Source organism: Notamacropus eugenii, chromosome 1, assembly GCF_028372415.1.
Source record: "Notamacropus eugenii isolate mMacEug1 chromosome 1, mMacEug1.pri_v2, whole genome shotgun sequence".
In the NCBI taxonomy this organism is placed as follows: Eukaryota; Metazoa; Chordata; class Mammalia; order Diprotodontia; family Macropodidae; genus Notamacropus; species Notamacropus eugenii.
The window spans coordinates 379,670,326-379,691,036 of NC_092872.1; the positions used below are offsets into that span (position 1 = coordinate 379,670,326).

Here is a 20,711-nt window from a genome sequence, read left to right on the forward strand (position 1 = left end):
TACTTCATACCTATTAGATTGGCTAATAGGACAGAAAAGGAAAATGACAAATGTTAGAGAGGATATGGGAAAAACAAGACATTAATGCACTGTTGGTGAAGTTGTGAACTGATTCAACAATTCTGTAGAGCAATTTGGAACTATGAACAAAGGGCTATAAAACCATGGATACCATTTGACCCAGCAATACTACTACATCTGTATCCCAAAAGAGATAAAAAACAAAAAGAAAAATGACATATACATACAAAAATATTTATAGCAGTTCTTTTCTGGTAGCAAAAAATTGGAAATTGAGGGAATGTTCATCACCTGGGGAATGGCTGAACAAACTGATATATGTGATTGTGATGAAATACTACTGTTGCTATAAGAAATGGTGAGCAGGATGCTCTCAGAAAAATCTGGAAAGACTTACATGAGCTGATGCAAAGTGAAATGTACTGTATACAAAGTAACAGCACAATCATAAGATGATCAGCTGTGAATAACTTAGCTATTCTCAGCAATACAATGATGATCCAAGACAACTCTGAAGGACCTGTGATGAAAAGGCTATCCATCCCTAGAGAAAGAACAGATGGCGTCCAAATACAGATTGAAGCATGCTTTTTAAAAACTGTTTTTCTTGAAGTTTTTTTGGGGAAGTCTATGTTTTCTTTCACGACATGATTATTATGGAAATGATTTGCATGACTACTCATGTATAACTTATATCTAGTTGTCTGCCTTCTCAATGTGGGTAGTGCGGGGGAGAAGGAAGGTAGACAATTTGGAACTCAAAGTTTTAAAAACTAATGTTAAAATTGTTTTTACATGTAACTGGGGGAAAATAAAATACTAAATAAAACCACAACTGGGAAATATTTAGCAAAATACATGAAAAATGCAATAGAATATAGATAATGTTAATATGTGGTTTTTAAGTCACTATGTAGCTGCAGGGATTCTTGAGTGTGGTTGAATAGCTTCCTTTCTATTTGAGTTTGACACCACTGGTCTAGATGGGCTCTGAGGTCTCTTCCCTCTCAGTCTATAAGCCTAAGTATCTGAGGGACTCTCCAGTTAGAAGACATGGATTTGTCCTACTTGGCTCCAGAGGACAGAACTAGGAGGTTGTAAAGGGGCAAATTTAGCCTTGATGTGAAGAAAAAGTTCCTAGAACTTTCCAAAAATGGGATGAGTTGGCTCAAGGTGTAAGATGTTCTTGCTCACCAGAGGTTGATAAGCAAAAGTTGGAAGTCTTCTAACCCTAACCCTTGGATGTTCCTTCCAACTCTAAAATTCTGTCACTTGGAACCAGATCTCCTGAACACAAGTTGACTGCTCTGCTACTATACTATGTGACCTCCTTACTATGAACTCAAGGACAGAGACCATGCTTTATTCTTCATTGACTTGCATATATTCAATAAATATCTATTGAATGAATAGATCTATAAATACGTTCCCCAAGTATCCTTTCTCCATGGCATCCATCCACCTGTTCCTCAATACCCACTGTCCTCTTTCCTTCCATTGTGGATCACCCAGCCATATCCCATCTCTTGATTCTTTATCTCCATTTCTCAAATCTATCCATTTCTTTCCCCTCCTCTTCCCTTCATCCTAATGCTGGTGGTTATCACCACAAGCCTGAAATCCTGTAGCAGCTGACTAAATAGCCTCCTAACCCCTAGATCATCCCTCCAAGCTATCATGCACCCTCATTTTATCATATCACTTTTCTATTCAAATCTGTGCATAATGCTTCATTGTTTGTGGGATAAGCAATTGTTTGGATCAGGCTGGCATTCAGATCCCTTAAGGAAACCACTTACCTTCTATCCACCCTTCCTATTCATTCATCCAGTGTTTACTGAGCACTTTATAGAATCACAGGGATGGAAAAGACCTTAGAAATAATGAATAAATAATGAGAGATCAGGTTCTGGATTTATTAAGCACTTAACTGTATTCTAGGCATTGTGATAAGAGCTGTGTATCCAAAGATACAAGACAGTCATTGTTCTCAAAGAGCTTTCATTCTTTAAAAGGGAATTATTGATCAGTGAAAGGCAAATGAGGCCATAAAGCATCTTAATTTTTTTTTTTTTAGGAGAGGAGAGAGTGAAGGAAAATGACTTGCTCAGGATCATTCTTTCATGAGTTAATAAGAGCTGGACCTAAAACTTAGGTCTCCTGACCTGACTGACCATGCTGCCTCTTCTCCCTCATCCCTCAACATGAGCTCTCAGTTGTAGTTACACTGACTTTACCAAGTTTGGACATAGTGTGCCAAGTCTGTACTCCCAGCCTTTGCTTCTGTTGTTTCTGTGCCTGGAACAATCTTCGCCTAAACTTTGTGCCAATTCAAATACCAATCAGCCTCTCCTCCTCAATGAAGCATTCTTTGACCACTCCCATCCTTACCCATTTTGCCTGTCTTTGAAATCTTATAGTATCTGCCATCTATATCACCCTTTGTAATTTAGCTTGTCCTTCCTTGTTGGGAACAGGGGGAGGCAAAAAGAAGGGGAAAGAGAGGTAATTCTCTCTGAATGTTTAAGTTCATCATTGTGTGGGAAATCCCAGAACGGAACCTTGGTGTCATAGATCTTGTCCCTAATATATCAGCTTCTAGAGTTCCCTCAAGTTGTTGTGTCATACTCATTGTTAGTAGAATGTCAGAGTCAGAACTTGTGTGTTATTGACTCCAAGGCCAGCCTCTATTTCCCATCCTCATGGACTCTCACTCCCTAATTATAAATATATCCTATTTCCACCACCACCGCCACCGCCGCCGCCACCACCACTGCCACCACCAAACTGGAGGGTACAGATCATGTCCTGTGTTTCTCTGCCTCCCTTTGATTAGGTTACTAGGTTGGTAGCTAAGAGAAAGTTAGGGACATCATGTGTCTTGTTTTCAGTAAAGCCTGGGATAAAGTCTCCCTATCCATTTTTCTCTTCCTTGGAAATTGGATTGATTTCTCATCTCATCTGCTCAGTAGTTTCTTCTTTTACTTTAAATGACATACCTACTCACTATCATCTCCCCCCCCCCCCCATTTCCAGATGTCATGAATTCTGCTGATGTCCCTTAAAGTTCATCTCAAATACCATCTCTTCAATAAAGCTTTTCTTTCCTCTTGATTATGTATCTGGTCTCATAACACTTTACACTCCTCTTGGGCACTTAAATTTTTGTTTCTATGATCATAGAACCTCAGGGCTATTGGGCACCTTAGTGGGCATCTACACCAGCCCTGACCTGAGCTTGGTATAGTGGAGCAAGTTTTGGAGTTGGAGTTGGGACACTTAAATTGTACCATATATACCTATTACTTGTGTGACTGTGCTCAAGTAACAATCTTTCAGAGCCTCATTTCCAAATTGGATAAAACAGTACTAGTGTACTGGAGGCTGAACTGGAGTACAGCTCATGGAACATGTGTGGGGGTGGGTCTGCAGTGCCTGGTAACTCCCAGAGACATTTATGACTCAATGCTGAAGGGCTCATCACTTTGGAAAGATGAAACAAACTAGGGGTTTGTCCCTTGATCCCTGCCCGTGATGGTTGAAGTGGGGGAAGCTATATCAGAGAGGACACTCAGTGAATCTGTTTTCTTTTTAGAAAAATTTATTTATTTTATTTTTAATTTATGGAATGAAACAAGCATTTTCATAGCATCGTATAAGTAAAAAAAAAAGATTGCACATGAAATGCAAATCTATTATGTAGATCTTAAAAGGAGTAACTGCTCTCCGCTCTCTCACTCTCTCTCTTCTTTCTCCCTTCACCCCCCTCTCTCTCCTACTTTTTATCTTTTCCCTCTTTCTCTCTTGCCCTTTCCCTTCCCCCACTCCTACCTTTTTACATCTCCCACTCTTCTCTCTGGCTTCTCTCTTTATCTCTCTCTATCTCTGTCTCTCTCTGTCTCTCTCTTTCCTCTCCTATCCTCCCGTTTCTTTCTCCCACCTCCTCCCCTCTTCCTTCTCTCTCCCCTATTTTTTCTCTCTTTCCTCCCCCACTCTCTCTCTTCCCCTACTCCCTCTTCTTTCTGGTCTTTCTTTCTCCTTCCTTCCCCTCTCCCCCTCTCTCCTCTATCTGGGGGATAGAGACAGGCCTTTATCTCCCACCCCAGCAACATGATGGCTGCAAAGTACATGGCACAGGGCACATGACCTGCCTAGGTGAACCTTAACCTGGGTCTTAGACTATCTCTTCTTGTTTCTCTCCTGAGTATAGGTGACTGAGCAGGAATCCTAAAATGGATGTTTTCAACCTTGAAGGCAGACTTTTGAGTATGAAAGGTTGAGAGTGCCAGAATCTTCAGTCAGTGCCAGCTGCACTTCAGATAATACCCTGCCAACTACTTCAGTATTTCTTGGAGATGATCTCCAATAAAAGGACGAACCCAATCCTGAATGGCCTTGCCAGAAGACGTGGACCTTGAGGGTGTTACTCAGATAGTGCAGATACAAGGGAGAATGTAAAATGTTGATTTAGCAGCCTCACAATCTGCTCCATGTTTTGACATCTGAAGTCTCAGCATCCTGGGACAGTATTAACAGTAGTTAGTTATTACTGGTTGCTTAAGTCTTTGTTGATGAGCACTGGTGAGTCTCTTGTGTTAATCAGTTCTTTCTTGTGGAGAAAATGAATAGCTGTGCTTTAACCTGGTTTTCTTTGTACACCCAGTATTTTTCCACTCTGCCATTTGGTAAAAACAGACACATAGGAGCCGAAACTAAGTATGAAGTGATTTTTCCCAAGGTTCTGGGGTGGACGTGTAAAAAGCCAAAGAGTTCCAGAAGCTGATCTCTCTCTTCAGACACCCCTAGGACTCAGTTGGGTCAGCAAGCATGAATCCAGCCTCAAAGTGGTCTGCCCTTGGAAGTTATTATTGCTTCTCCCCTGCAGTATGTGTCCCTGAACAAATGACCATTCAATCCCTCCTTAAAGACCTCTTATGGGACAGCCCATGCCTCTTTCTTCATTGCTTAAGTAGTAAGGAAGTTTTTTCTCCTATTGTGACCAAACCTTCCTTCTTTCTTTTTCCCTCTGGGTCCAACCAGAATCAAGATAATCCCTTTCAGAAATGAGTTCTTCAGATAACTGAAGACAATAATTATGTGTCCCCTCCCTCTTCCAACTACCAGTTTTATCAGTGTATAGTTATTATTTTCTACTCTAAGATTAGCTCCAAAAGGGCAAGTGTCATGCCTTATATTTTTATCTTATCTCGTGATTCACGTGGTACATTGTACATACTAAATGTTATATGACATGGTTGAATTTGTCCCTGCTCCCAGAGATTCACAGTAACCATTAGACCTTTTTCCCTCTCCTTAATTCCTGCCCACTTGCAGATGCTTTTTTTGTCTACTAAGAGTCTCTAAAGAACCCTGGCCTACATTGGGGATGGGTGAGTCAGTCTCCCAAACTATAAGCATCCCTCTCTGAAAAAGGAAAAGAAAAAACCCAAAGACAAAACAAATGTTAGTAGTTATTAGTCTTTAATGTTGGTAAGTTATATGCAATGAAGAGATGGCCAAAGGCTCTTCTTTGTGAGGGAATAGAGCAAGAACATTATCCTCTCTAAACCTGAAATTTTCCCTGGTGCCTAACATAGTACTCTGCACACACAAAATAATTAATAAATGCTTGTTGAATGAATTCTGATCTCTGCTATCATAAGCTGTTTTGGATTCCAACCTTTCCCCCAAATCACTAACCTGAGTCAGATTTCACTTAATTCTTGGTGAGGTTAACTTGCTAATCTTCCAAAAAATAAGAATGTTCACTTGGAGATCATGACTAACCATAGTCAAGAAATATAAGAAAAGGTCTTTTTTGTTTTCTAGCACCACTTCTGTCTTCCTTCTCCAGAGCCCTCTGCAGTAGCAGGAAACCCCTCTTCCTTCCCCAAATATGTGGGACATAGTGAAAAGAGCACTGGATGGGATATCCTGGGTTACAGTCCCAGAGCAAATCCATTCCTTTCTCTTTGTCTGCAAAATTAGGGTGTTAGACCAGAGAGTCTCTAAGATCCCTTCTTGCTCTGATAGCTTGTCATTCTAATGCATAGGGTGGTGTGGTCTCATGGGAAAGAAGTCAACCCTGTTTGGCCAGAGACCTGCCTTCTAGCCTCAGCCAAACCATGACCTCATGGTGCAGCTTTGGGCAAACCTCTGGTCCTCTCAGAGCTTCAGTCTCTTCCCCTGGAGTGTGAGAGGGTTGGATGATGGTCCTTAAGGTCCTCCCCTTAATTGCCTCCAGGATTTCAAGGTGATTTCTTGCACACTTGTGCCCTCTTCTTAAAACTGCATCTCTTCTGATACAGAACCCAACTACATGTTAGAGTCTAGAACTCTTGGTGGAGCATCAATATTTCACAGGTCATTTTTTCTTTGAGGAACAAGGCAGAGGTGCAGGGACAAGGAGTCAGAAAGGGAGTCAAACTCCAGACAGAGTAAATTTAGAGTTTCAGTATCACTTTGTATTCAGACAGTTCATGGATGGTAAACATGTGCTTGGCCTTCTTAGGTCATCCTTATAGGATAGGCAGCTAGTAGAAACTGTTAGTTGAAGTCTTCCAACAAGCTAGGGGCCAAACCAAGAGAAAACTACTCATACCTTGAGGCAGTCCCATGGAGAGCTCCTAAAGTAAGAAAGCTGAGGGGGAAGAAAAGAAGTGGTAATAGGTCATATTTTTATAGCACTTTACAATTTACAAAGTGCTTTGAATACATTACTTCATTCAATGCTCCTAACAATCCTGTAAGGAAAAGCAGCATCCTCATTTTACAAGTGAGGAAACTGTGGCTCAAAGAGTCGAAGTGATTTGCTCGTAGTTATATCATAGAACCCAGGTGTTCCATTTCCAGACTCAGTACTCTTTCTACTATAGCACAGTTGGCCTAGTCCTGGAAACAGGAAGTTCACAAGGTGTTCCACTGGGAAGCAGATCACTGTACAAAGGCACTGGTCAAGTTGGCAAAGGTGGGAGAAACAGGTGGCTGGATCAGCTCATAGATTGATTGATAGGTGCCCACCACAAATCCAACGAAGCCCAGGACACTGATCAGGAGGTCCTTAATGATGGTAAGAGGGCTTATGCCCTCTGAGTAATAGGTGATGATCTCCAGGAGTGGTGGGATGATCAGAGCCAGGGTACTGCTGCTCAAGGAGCCCACCAGGGATATTACCAGGTCTAACCTGGGGACCAGAATGGCCAAGGCACCTGTGAAGGAAAGGACACTTACATTCATGACCAGCCAGATATGGAAAGTATAACTAGTATTATCATGTCCACTGTTCAAGGATGGAAATGGGTGCCAAGGGACTTAAACTATATTCTTTAAAAGGTCACCTAGCAGAGGAGTGACAGAGCTAAACCTCAAAGTAGGGTCCTTGGATTCAAAGTCCTTGATTCTTACCATTGCATCATAAGATCTTTGCTAATATGTAGTTCTGCATAAGCCACCTTTTAATGGAAGCTAATTTCAGTACTTCAAAAGATCTGTGCTTGTGTTGGGTAATTATAAACTCCACAGATGCAAATCGCAATCTCTACTTTAATGGAAAAGCAGTTTTCAAGAGTTGCTATAGCTGAAAAAAAGCCCAATACCTGGCTACCCTTACTACACTTAGATAGACTGGCATGCCCTGAGCCCATACTCAAAATCTTTAGAGTGTTGGGATGTGTGTGTGTAGGGGTGCACATGTGCACACACAAGGTGAGTTTTCTGAAATAAAATTGTTCAAAGTGACAATGAGAAGGAGTTCTTGCTCCATGGACCCTTCCCTTTGGGAGGATTTAGTCTAGAGTTTCCTCTCTAAAGCGGAGGAAGATCAGAGATACCAGTCTTAGGGGAGCTCTCTCTTTCCCTCCAGTCCTGACCCAGACAGGACTTTCCTCTTGTACCATCATACCATTGGGGGAGAGTCATTCCAAACAGCTACACGGACCAAGGGGCCCATCTCTCTGTGTCTCTGGATTACCAACTTGGGGAGCCTGGATCACATGAGAAGGGCTGGGTTCTCTCGAGAAACCTATTGAGCATGGTAGGTGCTGTAAGAGTCTACTCTGTTGTCCTAGCCTTGGAGAACCCAGGGTCACCTTCACATTGAGATAAAGTCCTAGGGGAGGACTTTAGTGGAAGAGTATATCTGAAAGCCTCTGTAAACTGACACGTGCCATCCAAACACTAAGGGGTTATCAAAACAAACTCAGTAAATCTCTTTTGTAACCTAGTCATGAGAAGCTATAGGAGGGGACATGCTCTAGTTCTTTCTTTTGTGAAGTGTTTATGTTGATGGGTAGGGGAAATGAAGATTATTATCTCTCTCAATAAGAGAGAGGGGAGAATTGTTAGCAGCTGATTTTAATGATCCTTGAATCTCAAATGACATTGGGAAGAGAAAAAAGGAACCGAACATTTATTAAGTGCCTATTATGTGCTAGGTACTGTGCTGAGTGTTTTATAAATATCACCTCATTTGACCCTTACAACATGCCTGGGAGATGGGTACTACTATTGCCCCCATTTTACAGTTGAGGAAACTGAGGCAGGCTGAGGTTAAGTGACTTACACAGGGTCACACAGATAGTAAGTGTCTGAGGTAGAATTTGAACTCAGGTCTTTCAGACTCCAGGTCCTGCACTCTGTACACTGTGGTGCCACTTAGCACAGTGGACAGAACACTGGGCCTGGAGTCAGGAAGACTCATCTTCCGAGTTCAAATCCAGCCTCAGACACTTACTAGCTGTGTGAGCCTGGGCAAATCACTTAACCCCATCGGCCTCAGTTTCCTCATGTGTAAAATGAGTTGGAGAAGGAAATGGCAGACCACTGTAATGTCTCTGCCAAGAAAACCTCAAATGGGGCCACAAAGAACTGGAAACGACTGAAAATAATTAAATAAAACAACAACAACAAAGCTGCCAGAGAGATGAAGTGACTTGCCTAAGGTCATAATAAGTAGTAAAGCTATGAATAAAACCTAAGTGCCCTGACCCTTGGGTCAAGGATCTTTTTATTCTCCCCTGTCACAAGCTTGGGTCAAGGATCTTTTTATTCTCCCCTGTCACAAGCTTGGGTCAAGGATCTTTTTATTCTCCCCTGTCACAAGCTTGCTGAGTCATGCCAGTGAACTCAGAAGTTCCTGCCCTCATTCCATGGTCTGGACCCCAACAGCTCCCAGGTTGTGGATGCTCAAGTATCACTCAAAATCAAGTAATCCTGCTTTCTACTCACATGTCACACAGGCTAGGCCTGTGCGGATGGATAGGTCTACCACCAAATTCCACTTTTTTGGCACTCGGGAGACAGCAAAAGGGATGATGATCTCAGCTGGGACAAAGAATTGCAAGGCATAGGTGAAGAAGATCCCAAGAGAGTAGAGGAGCTTCACAGACTGAAATAACCTGCAGACAGAAGCCACATGATTGATCAGTTCATCTGGGAAAATCCAGCCAGCATCAAAGGAAATGAAAATGATCACATGACAAGAAGAGGCTGAACTCAACATGGCGGGTCAGAAGTCTCCAGATTTGCTGAAGAAGCTCATGTACGTTTTATTCTCCCCAGCATCTTACCTCCTTAGGACCAAACGCTTGATCACACTGGGCCAAACAGCTGGAAATGTGTGCAGCATCACTGTAATAGTGGTCAAGGACAACAAAAGCAACAACTGGCATTTATTTCATACTTTTAGGTTGGCAGAGCATCTTACATGCATTGTCTGCTTCAAGCCTAACAACAAACCTGTGAAAAAGGGTTGAGAAAGGTATTACAGGTATCGTCATCCCCATTTTATAGATGTGAAAACTGGGACTTGGAGAGACTCACTGACTTGTTTGCTGTCACATAGCTCATTATGGTTGGAGGCAGTATTTGATTCTACATTGAAGAGCTATAACTGAAAGAAATCTTGGAAACTACCACCTAATTCATCCCCTTCATTTTACAGATAAAGAAACTGAGGCCCAGGGAATTTAAGTGTCTTGTACTTGACATAGGTAGTGTCAGGAGCAGGACTGTAGGTCTCTATAACGGTAGAGATGCAGATATGGGTCCTGAGTTGGTCACATTATCAGGATTGATGGTCATTGTTGATAACTGAGTTTGGTCTTGTCCCTAGAGCTAATTCTAAGTATGTTTTGAAGCTCTCCGTGTCCATCAGTAGAAGGAATAACTGTTTATGATGTTGTTAATATAAATGGGCTTATCATGAGTGACTTAAAAACAGTAGAATATTGGAACAGGACTTCTAAACCTGGGGTCTGTGACCTAGGTTTTGAAATATTTTGATAACTATTTCCATAAAGTTGCTTCCCTTTTAATTTTGTGTTTTTTATGCATTTAAAAACTATTCCAAAAAGAAGTCCATAGGCTTCATCAGACTTCATCAGCCAAAGGGGTCTAAAAAAAGATTAAGAATCCCTGCGTTAGATCTCCAGTCCAACCTTCCCCTGCCTCCACTCCGATTTTACAGAGGAAGAAAATGAGGAAGGTGGTTGCCTAAGGTCATATAGCCTATAGACCAGAGCTGAGACTAGAATCTGGGAAATTACAGCTACATTGCAGGCCACAGCTCTGAAGGGATCAGAGATGTCAGGAGAGCTGCTGACAAAAGAGGACCTCGACCCACAGGGCATCCAGTTTGACTTCTATTTCCCATTCCTTACTACTAATGCTATCATATGTTGTCCCCAATTGAAATATCTTCTCTGATACAGAATGGTTTCAGGTATCATGCTTTTGGTTTAACAATAGTGGCATCCAACACATTTAATTAGGAACCATGAAGAGAAAAGAACAGTGGACTTGGAACCCAAAGGCTTAGATTGGAATCCTGACTTTGAAAAACTCACTCTGGGCCTTAGAGTTTTCTCCTCAATAAAATGAAGAGTTGACTAGATAATCAAACACTCCAGTGATGATATTCTATAGTTCAGTCTAAGAACTATATTCAAGATGAGATCAGCACAGAGGTATCAGGTACACTCTTGCCTAAGCCTACAAAAAAACGCTATAATCCTTCTGCTTTATTTAAATAAAAATGAATAATAATCACAATGTTAACTTTTTTAGACTTTGCATTTCTTCCTAGTGCTGAACACAATACTCAGTCTATAATGGAAAGTATAACTGCCATTACAGTTTACAAAGTGTTTTGTATCATTATCTCATTTTATCCTAAAAGCCTGTGAGGAAGAAAATAATGAGTATTGTCCCCATTTTATAGATGAGGAAATAAAGGCATAGAAAGAGAACTTTCTCAAAGCAAAACACATAGTGAATGGCTTTCAACTAGTGGCAGAGCCAGAAGTCTTCTTCCTGCTCCATCAGAGTTGTACTTTCCCAAGGCTTCCCAAGTGCATGGATTTCCACCTCCTCAGACCCTAAACGTACCAGCAATTGGGTAGGTTGAGGGTTATGCTGGCTTGTATGGCTGGTCCAAACTTCAAGTAGCCCAGGCACGCCAGGCTGACGTAGAGAAGGGTAACTATGGTCATCCCTCCATACAAGATGACTGGGAAATGGTCACTCTTCTTCATTTTGTTTTCTAGGGGAAGAACCTATTGGAAAGGAAAGCAAGGGAAAAACAAAAACAGGAATGTTAATCACCAGCAAGGGAGATAACATCTTCATGCCCAAAAGAATTTCTATTCTTCTTCCAGAACTCCACAGCATGTAGATCCTCCCTTTTCTTTCTTGCAACCCTCAGCTATGGGCAAACTTGCCTTCTTGTTCTGTGAGCCCTCAGTGGGCATGAACATAGAAAAGCACTTTTCAGTGCATCCACTATTTGATCATGGTGGTTGGTGGTTCCCTCTACTCAGCAGAGCTCCAGCTTTTATTGACTAGTCTTCATGAAGTGCTGTAGCCACAAAATGTATCCCCCAGTGTGTAGTCAGGACTCTGAAGGTGAGCCTTTCTGCAAGGACATTCTATTGGTCCTCAGATGACAAACTTAGAGTCCTTCCTCAGCTCCTACTCAAAACTTTCCCAGTTTGGTGTGAACTGTCAGAGATTGTGCTCTCCTGACATTGCTTTTGAGAAGCTGAGGAAACTACAACATCTGGATATGGCACCACATACGTTGCCTTCTTCCACTAATCAAATTCTTGGGCTGACAACTTGATAATGGTTGGTGAAAAAGATTACAGAGGTTCCCAAAGTGGGCAATGCTACCCCTGGAGGACACTGGAACAACGCAGGAGGGTGCGTTTAGGGGGTGTTAGTAGCCTCAGGTGCAATTGAGAGGGTGTTAAATAAAAATAAGGGGGCAGCAGAAGCATAAGGGAAGAAGAAAAGATACAAAACTTTTGAAAAAGCATTCATGCATGTTTCATTTGTTACGTAACAGAGTTAAAATCATAGTGATTACATCATTTTCCAAATACACACACACAAAATGCAAGTTATAACCTGTCAGTGGTCAAGTTCGCTGACAGGTCTTAACAAGCAAGTGTTGGCAGTGAGGGTGTAGCGCATTGTTGGAAAGTCCAGCATGCATCAGCAGAAATATGTGTGTGTAATGACTTGTTTACAACATGATACTACATGATTACATGACATAATATTTCATCATCAAAATTTCAATGCAGGAAAAACCCCACAAATTTACAATAAATTATTAATGGTAATGGTTTAAAAAGCCATTAAAGAGTTAAAGAAAGTAGATTTCTTGTTTAGAATCCTATCTCAGCATCAGCAAGTTTTGCTAATGGGTAAGAAGAGGGGGAAATAAGCATTTTATTAGGTGCCTATTATGTTCAAAGCATTGTGCTAAACACTGTACAAATATAATCTTGTTTTAGTCTCACAACAACTCTAAGAGGTAGGTGCTATTATTATTCCCATTTTACAGTTGAGGAAACTGAGACAAACAGAGGTCAAGTGACTTGCCCAAGGTCATACAGCTAGCAAGTGTCTGAAGCAGAATTTGAATTTTGACTCCAGGTTCAATTCTCTATCTGTGGTGCCACCTAGCTTGTGACTAAACCCCATAACCTGACTCCTCTCTTTGGAATCTCCTCACCTTCAGGGATTATCTATGCATGCATAACCTCTGACCTCCTCAGAGATTTCAAGCTCATTTAGCAGCTCTTGGGCTTAGCCAGACCACTCAACATAGGTTACTGTCTGTCAGGCCTGTGGCAATGGTGGCTCAAGACTCCCCCAAATATTAGAGCTTTTGGGACTTGGAATACAATCATTTCCAATTCCTCATTTGATTGGCAAGGAACCTGAGTCCTAGGCAAGGACAACGATTTACCCATAGTTACTTATTCAATTAGTTACAAAGTTAAGGCCAGAGTCCTAATAGCTTAACTTCCAATCCAATACTCAGCACTGATTGGTGTTAATTAACCCAAGTGCAAAGCACAATGACTCCCAAACCTGTATCTTCAACTTTGACCTTTCTTTTGATTTCCAGACTCACAGCAGAAGCCATGTGGTCTAGCAGTAGCAAGATTACTGACTCTGAGGCCAGAGGACCTGCGTTCAAATCCCAAATCTTTTCTATATTGTATACATTCTCCCGGTGCTCTATACTCAGCAGGTTGTTAATACTCCAAAGTGGAACATCATTGAAAAGTCTTAAAGAGAATAATTGGTGAGATGAAATGAAAAGGAAAGGCACAATCTCCATTTTAAAGCAGGATATTTGCATTCAATTTCCCATCCTGCTAATTACTAGTCTCTTAATTCCTCTGACTTTGTTTTTTTATTTGTGAAATTGCTATCAATTTCATACTTTCTACCACCTACAGTTATTGTAAGAATTAAATAATATATGTTGAAGGGGCAGCTAGGTGGCTCAATGGATGTAATGTTGGGCCTAGAGTCAGGAAGACCTGAGTTCAAATCTGTCTGATTAGCTGTGTGACTCTGGGCAAGTCACCTAACCTCTATTTGCCTTAATCCTCTGGAGAGGGAAATGGCAAACCACTCCAGTATCTTTGCCAAGAAAACTACATGGACAATATTAGGATACTATGATCCATGGAGTCACAAAGAGTTGGACATGACTGAATGACTGAACATGATGAAGTGCTTTGTAAACTATAAAATTGGTAATACCATCATGAACCACCACATGAGAGCTCTACCACTCATAAAATGCTTCATGTTATTCTCCTCAGTCTCCCCTGCCAAGGCTACCCTGGAAATTCCTGTTAAGCCATTTTGGAAGATACAGTTATCTATCACATCTAAGATAATAGGCCTACCTTGAGGGTCCCATGACCAGTCAGAAGTGAGGCAGTGTGCTGGACTTGGAGTCAGAGGACCATGGTGTTGGGACCACGGGGCAGGTATCTTCTACCTCTTTGGGTCTCAGTTTTCCCCTTATGTGAAATGAGGACTTTGGAGAAGATAGCCTATGGGGCCCCTTTCAGATCCAAAATTCTCTCAGATGCAACTGTAATACTACTTACAGAATAATTTTACATCTGGGGTTGGTATATAGATGAAGGATTGGACTTAAGCTACTTTTTTACACAGTAGAGCTGGGAAAGATAAGTTAAATAATGAAGAGGCTCCTGGATTCAATCTTGCCTTTGATGTGAACCTGAGGTAAATCACTTAGCCTCTGGAGGTCTCAGTTACTTCGTATGCAAAATAAGAGGGTTAGTCAGGATGGCCTTTACTATTCCTTACAGCTCAAGTCCTATGATCTTTCTATTAGTTGAAGCTATCAAAGAAAGAGAATGGGCTACCAGGAGGTAAAAAGTCCCCAGGGATCATATCTTGTCCAGGAATGGGTTAAAATTAGATGGCCTTTGAGATCTCTTTTAACTTTCCAATTCTGTGATCCAGGTTAAAGTCCTTGTTCTATTCTACCTATGTAACTTTGAACAAATCATTTAATTTGTCTAGGTACCAGTTTCCTCATCCATAAATTAAGAGGGCTAGACAAGATAGTACTCAAGACAGGCATTCTTAATCTTTCTGTGTCATGGACCCCTTTGGCAGTCCTGTAAAGCTTTGGACCCGTTCTCACAATAATGCTTTTAAAAGCATAAAATAGAATACATAATATTTCAAAGGAAACAAATGCCTTGAAATACAATTGTCAAGATATTAAAAATCAAGTTCATAGATCCCCAGTTAAGAACCCCTGGTCTAAGGCAGACCTGCACAACTTGGCAGTAGGTAAATGTCAAAATTACAACAGGCTAAACTTCTTCAGGCTGCAGATAGGTTTTTAGCCTCTCACTTTCCAAGTAAAGGCATAACAATAGTGGGTAGCCATGGGTCATGTGACAAACAATAGAATGTGCAGTGGCAACTTACCCAACAAGCTACATGATGGGCACAGTAGTGACTAGTGGAAGACAGGTTAAGTGAGCATGGACAAAACACATCCTTTCTTTCTTTTATATCCTCTACATTTTTCATGGACTGCCCACAATCCTTTGGCAGGCTGCAAGTGGCCTGCAGGCTGTATGTTGTGCAGGCCTGGTTTAAGGTCTCTTCTGGTTCTAAATGTATGAAACTTCACTTATTTGACACACTCCAGCTCCTTCCCCGGCTCCCTACCCCAGTCTTAGCATAGGTCAAAATTTGTCTTATGACTGCATTATTCTAGCCTTTCTTAAAAGGCCCAGCTCTCATTCGTTGGCCAACAATAGGTCCCAGACCAAGCCCTACTTGGTCATTATTTGAGCTCTGATTGGCTCAGAGTGAATGTAAATAGCAATAACAATAATGGTCTTCACCAGAAACCCTGATGGTCTTCCCTTCCCAGATCCCAGATTTTTTTTGAACTAGGTAAAGAGACCATTTTCTGCCTCATTTCTTATTAAGCCTTAACACTGAATGGATGTTGCCTCAGTCAAACTGAGGCCCATTAAAGACCTTAACTTGAAAAGGCCAGGTGCATCCTGGACCATCTTCAGTTGTCCTGATCTATATCTTGCCACTGGACCCAGATGGCTCTGAAGGAGAAAGTGAGACTGGTGACTTTACACAGTCCTTCCTCACTTAAATCCAGTTTGCTTGCAGGGATCACCTCCCTGAGGTCATGATCCTCTTCAAGAACAAGAATGAAGGACAAACAACGGTCTGGATAATAAGTACAGTGAGTCCTAGGCTCTTCCCCAAGAGTTCATCAATGGTCCTGGGAAGTTGCTAATCACTTCAAAACTTACCATACCAATGCTCTCAAATGCGAAAATAGTAGTTCCAAAGAACAAAGGGTAGGTATTCCAATCAGCTACAAGAGGTAGATTTCTGGGATCTGGGATATCCTGAAAATAAAAACATGAGGTTAGGATAAGAAGCCCTATGAGTCTCAAAGCAGACAAATTCTATGAATTGTCCTGTGAAATTCTAGGAGAAGATGGCAGAAGGTGTGTTGACTTCAGTATTGTTCTCAAGCAATTGGTGGTGAATTCTCGTCTCCAAGAATCATTTTATATTTGTTTATTTGTACACATGTTGTATCCCCAAATAGAATGGAAGTTCCTTCAGATTATGGATTGTTGTATTAATTTATTTTTTTTCTATGTCCAGGACAGTGGTTTGTATGTAAAGGGTGTTTAACACTTGCATGTCTAACTAAATAAAATTATGAAGTTCCTGGCCACAAGTCCTTACTGATTTGTGAAGGAAAAGTCAAGAGGTTCCTTTGGAGAAGAAAGAAAAAAGACATAAATCAGTACTGAAAGGACAGTCCTAAGCAACAGTGCTGTCAGAGGAGGAGATGAGAGAAACGCTGGAATGAAGGGGAACTTCAGGTTATCTCAGAGAGCTATGGAGGAGCCCTCCTCTGCATTAGGGAGTTTTTAAGGCTCAAGCTCTCAGAAACCTTTGGCTGTTATAGAAATGGCACATTTTCTACCTGTGGGCCTCTGACCAAGCCTCTTGGTCAGTTTGAGTGTTGGTTTCTACATTCACAAAATGAAAATGAGGCTAATCCTTATACAAAGTGTTTTACAAACTACAGAATGTGACAGGCAGTAGTTATTATTATGCTATATATTATTATCACTTCATCCAGAAGCAGCGTTGTAATTGCCTTGTAGAGAGGAAGGAGGCAGCATTTTGTTAGGTGGGGCTGCCTACGGAAATGACACACAGATGAAATGTGAACAGCTACTTCATTTCCAAATTAGTTTTGCTTATAATACCTGCTATCCCTAAGTCACTTCAAGCAAAACATTCGTTAATGTGCATGGCACATGCTAACCCCTTATCCTTATCCTCAAGGAAATTACATTCTATGAGGGGAATCACAAGGCAGCAAATACAAGCTATAAAGAAGAAAATCTATTTAAAGTTCTTTTTAAAAGGAGATTATTTGAAGAGGGAAAGAATATTTAATATTGTGTGTGAGGTAGAAGGACAAGGGAAGGAGTAAAATTAATAAGCTTTGTGTAGGATGTGATACCTCATCTGTGCTTTGAAAGAAGTTAGGAATTTCCTTAGGTGGAAGAAATACATTCTAGACAGAGACTCACCTATGCAAAGAGGTGGAGGCAGGAGATGTTGTCACCTACAGGTAATAGTTAAGAGGCCAGTTTGACTAGAACAGTGAGAGAAGGGTATAATATGAAGAAAAGAAAAGAAAAGAAAAGAAAAGAAGACTGGAGGTATATGGGAGATAGAGTGTGACAGTTTTAATGCCAGGTTGAGGAGTTTGCATTTTATTTCAGAAACTACTGGGAGTCACTGAAGATTTGAGTAGGAGAGAGACGTGAAAATCTGTTGGTAATATCAACTTGGTGGCTTTGTGAACGAGTGAGAGAAGTGAAAGGATAGAAGCACAGAGTCTAAGTGGGAGTAGACTGCAATTGTCCAGGTGTACAATAATGAGGGCCTGAACTAGATAAGCTATATGGGTGGAGAGATAGGAATGGTTGGAAAAGATACTGTAAAGATAGAATCAACAAGATTTGGCAATAGATTGGATATGTGGAATGACAGAAAGAATGGTTCTAGCACTAGAAACCTACATGGCTGGTAAAAGTGGTGTCCAGTGGAAAGAATGGGGTTTGGAAGACGTATGGGTTGTTCTATTTTGGACATGCTGTGTTCCAGGCACCATATTCAGGTGGAGATGTCCAAGAGGCAGTTGTTTATCTCGAACTGGAATTCAAGAGAGAATGGCACTCTATATGTAGATGTGGAGTCATCTACATAGAGTTAAATCAATCTGTGACATCTGATAGATGACAAGGAGAGTATATATAGATGGTCTAGGACAGAGCTTTAAAGGATGTCCATATTTAGTGGGCAGGAGAAGGAGGATGTTCCAACATAGGAGAGTGAAAAGAAACAGATAGGAGAAAAATCAAGACAGCAATGTTATAGAAACCAAGAAGGAGTCAGTCTGTGATGAGGAGGAGGAGGTGGTCCACAGTGAAAAGCTGCAGAAAGATCAGATAGAAAAAGGACCAAGAAAAAGTCAATGAATCTAGAAATTAAGAAGTCACTGAAGAGAGCAGAGAGTAGTTTCACTTAACTGGTAAGGTCAGAAACCAGATCTCAAGGATCTAGAAGTGAGTAGGAGATAAGGAAATGAAGACAATCAGTTCCAGAAGTTTAGCTATTAAAGGAAGAAAAAAGATGGGATAATAACGTGAGGTCAAGTTTTTTTTGTTTTGAATTGTTTGTTTGTTTGTTTTTTAATTATGGAGGAAGGGACCTTGGCATGGTTGTTGGTGGCAGAGGAGCCAATGATCAAAGAGAGGTTGAATATAAAAGAGGAAATAATTGAAAGGACAAGGACTTAGAAGATATGGATGGGGATGAGATCAAGAGTGTAAGTGGAAGGATTTGCCTTGGCAAGGACAAAAATCACCTGTTCAGAGATTGAGCAAGTACAGAGGGGATTGGGAATGATGAAGAGGGGGATCTGAAGTGAGAAATAGAATGAGGAAGCTTGAGACAGATAACTTCAATTTTCTCAGTAAAATAGGAGGCAAGATTCTTTGTTCAGACAGAGGGGAAGAGGTAATATACATAATTTAATGAGAGAGGTTTAGAGCTATTGTGGAGGGTATTAGAGAGACAATCAAGGAAAAATTAGGGGACTACTACATAGCAGTGAGGTTTGAGATTACATAACAAAATTTTAGTGCACGTACATGGCACAGTTGCATCTTCAATGAGATGAGTAGCGAAAGCATGTGGTAGGGGTAAACCAAGGTTGAGGATTTTCATGGTAAGACTAGGACACAGGAGAAAAGGATTTAATGGTAGTTAAAAATGTGTGGTTGATTGATCAGCAATAGAGTTAAGATTGACATAACAGAGGGAATAAAGGTTATAGTGAGAACAAAGATTGGACTTGGGTGGGATAAGGGAAAGAAAGAAATTAAAGAATAGGATGTCTCTTGGAGAGAGAATTTCAGAATTCTGGATCATGGTAGTAGAAGCCTAATGGATGTTAATCAGGTAAAAGGTTTTATCTTTATGTATGATTGTGGTAGAATAAAGATATTGGTCATGGGAGCTGAGGTTAAAGAAGCTGGAAGCCAAGGTATTCAAGGAGTCATCAATGAGTATATCCAATTCCTCAAGTTTTGAGAGCAGAGTTTGGGGTAGATCCAGCACTGAACTCCTTGAGAAAGGGAGAAGACTTTAAGAAGGATTTGGATTGGACAATAGTGATAGGGTAGAAGAAACTACCAAGGAGGAGAGGCTGCTAAGTGATTATGGCTAAGGAATAGTCTAGATGGGAGAGTGAAGAGTAAGGAATTTCTTCCTCCTCCTCCTGGAATACTTCTTGCATGTCTTCTGGAGAGAGACAGGTTTCCATTAGTGCAAAAAGAAAAGGCGTAAAAAAAAAAAGAATCAGGAGAAAAGGAGAGTTTGTCAACAAGAGAGTCCCAGAGGGTACAACATTCCATCTATATAAAATGTTTCAGATCTTCATTATCACTTCAGTTAATTACTCTTAAAAGTCCTTGTATTAAGTAAAAAGACTTCTGAGAGGGGCAAAGAAGTTTTTGTTGGTACTTTATCCACCTCAGAAGCTAAACTTCAAGGCCAAGTCTCTCCAACCAGAGACCCAAGGAAAACTGATTTTCCTTTGTATGAGAGATATATCAAGGAGGTATTTAATTCACTTGGGAATTTCTGAGTTGTGGGAGAGAGAATGTTCAGGAATGTGGACTGTTCTGATATTCCTGTAGCTTACCTCTTTTCCAATAATAGGTCATGACTTCTTACCAAGAATCTCCATTCTTGCTGACTGCACACTGTAGAATCTACGCCGTATCTTTGTGTGCAGCAATTATGTGCTAATGGGGCACTTGATATAGATATAGAGGGCACAAAAATGCAACGCGTTGAGACCTAGGTTGGTTACCTGAATGCTACAATGAGACACTTGAATATGAACCCCAAACTGTTTCAGAGGAAATGGATGCAGAACCTTTGTTTTCTCCTGTGTATTGAAATCATGCACCATAAAGTCCAGCTTCTCATTTCCTCTATGTCATATCAGACTAGCCAGAATGGTATACCACCCCGTGAAAGCTGGAATGACGATCAATTAAACTGGCACTAACTGATCTGAGGTTGATTGATTGCTCAGTCACCCAGCGACAGTGACACAAGAATTTCAGAAGATATCCTTCCCTTCTACTCTTCTTTCTTTGATCAACAAATAAAGGTTGCAGACAACCATCTGATGATGCCAAGATATATTATTTTTCCTGAAATTCCAGATACTACAAAAATCCTTAGGGGTCTCT

At 40.9% G+C, this 20,711-nt stretch overlaps 1 protein-coding gene across 5 annotated transcripts in view; it reads right to left on the reverse strand.

Annotated features, from left to right (window-relative positions):
- Positions 1-5,483: 5,483 nt before the first annotated feature.
- LOC140518527 (proton-coupled amino acid transporter 1-like) overlaps positions 5,484-20,711 on the reverse strand; it is an 84,914-nt gene continuing 69,686 nt past the window's right edge. For all 5 annotated transcript variants that reach the window (XM_072630767.1, XM_072630768.1, XM_072630765.1 and 2 more), the window contains 4 exons: positions 16,158-16,256; positions 11,407-11,573; positions 9,247-9,416; positions 5,484-7,229 (listed from right to left, as the gene is read on the reverse strand). In XM_072630767.1, coding sequence (XP_072486868.1) covers positions 6,955-7,229; positions 9,247-9,416; positions 11,407-11,573; positions 16,158-16,256 — 711 coding nt within the window. In that variant the 3' untranslated portion in view covers positions 5,484-6,954. The remainder of the gene's footprint in view (positions 7,230-9,246; positions 9,417-11,406; positions 11,574-16,157; positions 16,257-20,711) is intronic.